General features: G+C 36.2%; 1 protein-coding gene across 9 annotated transcripts in view; it reads right to left on the bottom strand.

The window, feature by feature from the left end:
* LOC106471125 (protein c-ets-1-A-like) overlaps positions 1-6,465 on the bottom strand; it is a 71,990-nt gene that overhangs the window by 23,432 nt on the left and 42,093 nt on the right. For all 9 annotated transcript variants that reach the window (XM_022399742.1, XM_022399748.1, XM_022399746.1 and 6 more), the window contains 2 exons: positions 2,187-2,303; positions 18-218 (listed from right to left, as the gene is read on the bottom strand). In XM_022399742.1, the coding sequence (XP_022255450.1) occupies positions 18-218; positions 2,187-2,303 (318 nt within the window). The remainder of the gene's footprint in view (positions 1-17; positions 219-2,186; positions 2,304-6,465) is intronic.

Raw genomic sequence — 6,465 nt, 5'->3', positions numbered from 1 at the left:
TATGTTAACCACTTTACCTCTCTGCAACATATCCAGATGCTCCAATAAGATATCACCCACGAACGGAGGCGTCCTAGTAAGGAAAGCGTCCTTGGAAAGACTGCACATCTCACTGCCAGTCATCTTAAACTTAGCTGGATTGACCCCTTCCAGGCTAAACTCTCTGACTGCCCAGTCCAGCCATTGAGAGACGTTAATTTCACTCCACAAACAAGGGTCTAAAAAAATTGAAAACCAAAAACGAACCAGAATTACAATTATAATTCTAAACCATTACTTGACATGCCTGTGTGTGTGTGTCTTTTTATAACTAACTGGCTAACTGCTGGACCGATTGTCACCAAACCCGGCTTGTACCGTTAGGACCCCTCCCCCAGAGAGTAACAAGAGGTGTTCGGATCTCAACCCCAGTTACGTCATAGATATAAAAATGAAAACTAGTTAACGCAGCTCAAAACACACTGGAAATTCATCGCACTGACGTCTAAAAAATCAAACTGAAGGTTGTCTATTATTACGATGTTCCAGGTCCAGTATTACCCGTGAAAATTCGGGTTTCGATACCCGTGGTGGGCAGAGCACACGTAGCTCGTTGTTTTGATTTGTGCTTAATAACAAGGAAACGTACACCACACTTGCCCCTCTCAGTGGCTCAGCGGTAAATCTCACAGCTTTAAAACGCTAAAATTCGGGTTTCGATACCTGCGGTGGGCAGAGCACACATAGTTCATTGTGTTGATTTGTGCTTTATAACAAACAAAGAAACTTCTCAATAGATATTTCACAAGACTCTCCATGCTCTCAGCTTTCAAGACAACGTTTAAGCACAGAAGTGCATTTGTCTTTCAAGGGGAATAGGGAATTGTCAGGGATTTCAGTTTCTTCTCTTACAAAATCTGAATTTGTGACAAGTTTTTGTAATTGAAAAAAAAGCTACTCGTAAGGAGGATCAAACAGGTTGGTAAAGGACATTAAAATAAACTTAACACTATTAACACGTGGATTTAATCTCATCAAGGGCAGAAACCGTTGTCCCCTCATTAAAATAAGCCTGACACTATTAACAAGTGGATCTGATCTCATCAAGGGTAAAAACGTTGTTCCCTCATTCAAATAACCCTGACACTATTGACACGTGGATTTGATCTCATCAAGGGTAAACAGCCGTTGTCCCCTGATGAAGACAGTTACATAGATATTTTTAATTATGCAACACCTCAGAAAATGTTTAATCTTTGAATTAAAGGTTCGAAATGTCATTTCGCCGTACGCATGTATAAATAATTCTAGATGTAATTTAAGGGCTACTCGGGGGACATGTTCCCCAAATTCTTTTAGGCTTGGGATTATCTCCCTCTCATTTTAACAACAACAGCATTAAGTATAAGGGTTTTTTCCCACATAGTGTATAGCACCCATTATCCTTCCCCCCACACACACAAACTCTGGAAACTAACGTTTGCTTTAGCACAGGTGCGTAACGAGCACTACAGAGTGAGGGGGGTTATCCCTCCCCCCCACAAACTCTGGAAACTAACGTTTGCTTTAGCACAGGTGCGTAGCGAGCACTACAGAGTGAGGGGGGTTATCCCTCCCCCCCACAAACTCCGGAAACTAACGTTTGCTTTAGCACAGGTGCGTAACGAGCACTACAGAGTGAGGGGGGTTATCCCTCCCCCACACACAAACTCTGGAAATTAACGTTTGCTTTAGCACAGGTGCGTAGCGAGCACTACAGAGTGAGGGGGGGGGGATATTTATCACATAAATGTGGACCTTTTGTTCTACACAAATAATTTAAGTGCTTTACATGAAAGTCAAATGGTTATTTAAACACAATAAGAAGATAGTAGACCTTTTAAACTTTCTACAATATTGGCGTCGCCGTTCGACCCTTCGACCCCATCCCCTGGGGTACGTCCCATATTGGGCAAATAACGTTTTAATCAGCTCTAAGGACTTTTAGCGCTAAAAATTGGGTTTCGATACTCGCGGTGGGCAGAGCTCAAAAAGCCCATTGTGCAACTTTGCGCTTAACAACAGAGGAACAAACTTTGGTTAAATTAATCCCCAGGCTCTTTTATAAGACGAAGAAGTTTCCGCTGTTTAGAAATTTGAAATATTAAAGAATAATAATATTATTAATTTTCTAAACTTCTATATAAGGTAGCATTTTACATGAATACCTTTGGGTATGTGTAATTTCTGTGTTTCTCGTTCCCAGTTGCTAAAGCTAGCAGTTAGAGCTTGGGTCATCTTCTGATTGGTTATTGGGGTTAGGGGTGGGACTTGGACCGGAAAATCTAGAAAAAAAAAAAAACAGAAAAATTAAACACAAAACACCTGATAATTAATTATAAATATTTACACAAGCGGTACAGTTTATTTTAAACATAAAATACCTGAGATTCAATTAACAATATTCACACAACCGGTACAGTTTATTTTAAACATAAAATACCCGAGGTTCAATTAACAATATTCACAAAACCGGGACAGTTAATTGTAACACAAAACAACCAAAAATAACTTAATATTCACAAAACCGGTATAGTTAATTGTAAACACAAAACAACCAAAAATTAATTGTAAACACAAAACAACCAAAAATTAATTGTAAACACAAAACAACCAAAAATTAATTGTAAACACAAAACAACCAAAAATAACTTAACAATATTCACAAAACCGGGACAGTTCATTGTAAACACAAAACAACCAAAAATAACTTAACAATATTCACAAAACCGGGACAGTCTATTTTAAAAACGAGGTTAACATAATGTAAGAAACAGAGGGAACATCTGATCATTTCTGTAGTAAAGTTTGGGGGAAACTTCTAAATCTCAAACTAATTGTAAAATAAGTTGTGGAACAAAACTAACGACAGTCATCAGACGGACAATGCAATCACGTTGCTCGACTTTGGTTTAAAAAAAATCGTTATTATTATTATTTTTTATTTTTTACTACTACAGAAAAATAACAGGACTGGCTTTCTGCAGGGTAAGGACCTAGATTAAGTGAAACCAGTTCTTCAATTGCCCGAAATATGTGCATAAACGTAAAGACCTTTTCCCGAAAATCTATAATCACCTGCTGCTTGATAATTTCTTTTCAAATGTCAATTATTTCGATAAAAAAACAAACAGCCTAATAAGTAAATACTTCATATCGTACTGTATTCAATGTGTATTGCTAATGCCGACTCCAGCTCTTTAGTAAAAGCAGCATTAGAACAAAGTAAGCCGCCCATAACAACAAATATGACCACAGAAAAGGCATGTTTGTAGAAAGTTGTCAGGCTGTTAAACAAATGACTAAAATGTGTGTGTATGTGTTACAAACACGTACGATACGTAAATATTGGTTTTTCACTGAAAAGTTCAAAGACCTCCAAAACAAAGGTCCCTTGTTAACCCCTATCGACAAATAAATGAAACGACACGAATTAATTGCAATTCATTCGGTTACCTAGTAACATAGCAACGAATAACGAGAACAACAAGAAGATTTTCTGCCGTTAACGGTTATCTTCATTTTGTAAACACGTGTAAAAATTATAGCAAAATTATTAAAATTTCCAGAATGTTCCAATATCTCTTTATTAATAAAAGAATAACCGATTTTAATAACATCATTCAGATCAACTAAGCCTTATTTAAGGTGTCAAAATGGAGTGTCGCTTCATGTGAGAATAATAAAGAAGAAAGTTAAAGGCTGCCATTTTTTTTATAGAAAACAATCTCATGAAACGAATACTTAAACATTAATATAAGGTAAGCATAACTTAATGACATTTATGTTACATCGATAATAATAGTTGCATGGGTGTAGATACTTATTGTATAAATATTACCTGAAATACGGATGGTGTTTTGTATGATTTCCCTCAGAAGGTTAACCCTAAATTCTCTACTTGTAAATTAAAATGATCTCACATACAAGAATATTGTAGAAATAATTAGAAATGTTTCTTTTAAAGCTGAATACTAATGTGTGCAATGCTTAGAGAAAACCGAATATGTCCTTGTGATTAGTGTGCTACGTTTCAGACCGATGGGAACAAGGTTCGAGCCGCAATGACGCTAAACATGCTTCACGTTTTCACTTGTGAGAACGTTTTAAAATTCACAATCAATATTTGTATTCGGTTTAAAAATTCGGACAAAGCCCTTTTGGTCAGTGATTAGGGACGGCTATACGTAAATCGTAGGAGGTCTCTGAACCTGGCCGTTTACCCCACGTGCGTGTAAAGTACCGTTCACTCTGATAATACTATGAGCATTAGGCTTAGCTACAAAACTTTAAAACAAATCTCTCTTATACTTCGAGATTTTCAAATTATATTAAAGTTAGATGGAAGTATTCATATTATCTTCACAGAGAGAAAAATACCTCAAAAACTAAATAATATTACTCGTAAAATTTTTTTCTTAAACTTATGAAGACAAAAACTAACCAATGCTGGGGGTTCAGATCTGAAACAATATGAACTTTCCAAGAGTTTATGCGCACAGTCACAAAACTTTTTTTTTATCATTTTAAGGCTGCTGTTTAGACCTAACATGCGGCGTGGGTTGGCCTTTGTGGTAGAGCTCTTGATTTCGCAGTTGACGAGCCAGTTTCGAATCCGCATTGTACCACAAAAAATATTCATTGCATTTTAAACTGTTGGTGCGTTATAAGAGTGACAGTCAATCCCTTAGGTCGTTGGTTCGAACCCCCGTCCCACCAAACACGATCGCCCTTTCAGCCGTGGGAGCATTTATAATGTGATGGTCAATCCCACTATTCGTTGGTAAAAGAGTAGTCCAAGAGTTGGCGGCAGGTGGTGATGATTAGCTGCCTTCCCTCCAGTCTTTCGCCGTTAATTTAAAGACGGCTAGCGCAGATAAGCCTCGTGTAGCTTTGCGCGAAATTAAAAAACAAAACAATCCGTCTACTGATTAGTTCAGAAATAGGGACGGCGTTAGGTAGTCTTAATAACCTTCCCATACAAGTACAAATACTCACTAACAGAAATAGGGACGGCGTTAGGTAGTCTTAGTAACCTTCCCATACAAGTACAAATACTCACTAACAGAAATAGGGACGGCGTTAGATAGTCATAGTAACCTTCCCATACAAGTACAAATACTCATTAATATAACTAAAACAACGATCGGTGACAAGTTAAGTATTTTTCGGTGATTCCTTTTGTTAATTTTTATAAAACATTTTATCTACCGTGCCGCAGCCCGGCACGTTAACTACTCAATGATTAGTTAATAGAGTTTTTTTGTTTTACACTGTTTTGTATCGTTTCAACAAAATATTACTAGAATCTATGTTTTATAGTTCCTGTGTTCATACTGTACTATGTAGAGCCATTTATTACTTAAGGCATGTTAATGGGTTGATATAATTAACAAATTCAACCCATAAAAGTACGGAAGTAGGTTTTTAACTCTAATTTAGAGCTGGTCTATCACACGGACTTAATTTAAATCGAAGTGAACATATCTTCCCATTCAATTAAAGATTTTGAACTCAGAATCATGTAAAAGTTTGTCATATTTGAACTCAGAATCATATTAAGGTTTGTCATATTTGAGCTCAGAATCATATTAAGGTTTGTCATATTTGAACTCAGAATCATATAAAGGTTTGCCATATTTGAACTCAGAATCATATAAAGGTTTGCCATCTTTGAACTCAGAATCATATAAAGGTTTGCCATATTTGAACTCAGAATCATATAAAGGTTTGCCATATTTGAACTCAGAATCATATAAAGGTTTGTCATATTTGAACTCAGAATCATATAAAGGTTTGCCATATTTGAACTCAGAATCATATAAAGGTTTGTCATATTTGAACTCAGAATCATATAAAGGTTTGTCATATTTTAACTCAGAATCATATAAAGGTTTGCCATATTTGAACTCAGAATCATATAAAGGTTTGCCGTATTTGAACTCAGAATCATATAAAGGTTTGCCGTATTTGAACTCAGAATCATATAAAGGTTTGCCGTATTTGAACTCAGAATCATATAAAGGTTTGCCGTATTTTAACTCAGAATCATATAAAGGTTTGCCATATTTGAACTCAGAATCATATAAAGGTTTGCCACATTTGAACTCAGAATCATATAAAGGTTTGCCATATTTCTTAGTTTACAAGTTGTAATTCACCGTATAGTGTTTTAGTGCTATGTTTTTGAGTCACAACAATACGAGTGCAACTCTCCATACAGTGTTTTAATGCTATGTTTTTGAGTCACAACAATACGAGTGCAACTCTCCATACAGAGTTTTAGTGCTATGTTTTTGAGTCACAACAATACGAGTGCAACTCTCCATACAGAGTTTTAGTGCTATGTTTTTGAGTCACAACAATACGGGTGCAACTCTCCATACAGTGTTTTAGTGCTATGTTTTGAGTCACAACAATACGAGTGCAACTCTCCATACAGTGTTT

This window comes from Limulus polyphemus, unplaced genomic scaffold (assembly GCF_000517525.1).
Source record: "Limulus polyphemus unplaced genomic scaffold, Limulus_polyphemus-2.1.2 Scaffold4422, whole genome shotgun sequence".
NCBI classification, from domain to species: Eukaryota; Metazoa; Arthropoda; class Merostomata; order Xiphosura; family Limulidae; genus Limulus; species Limulus polyphemus.
Note: the sequence above shows the minus strand (reverse complement) of the source record. Positions and strands in the feature narration are given on the sequence as shown.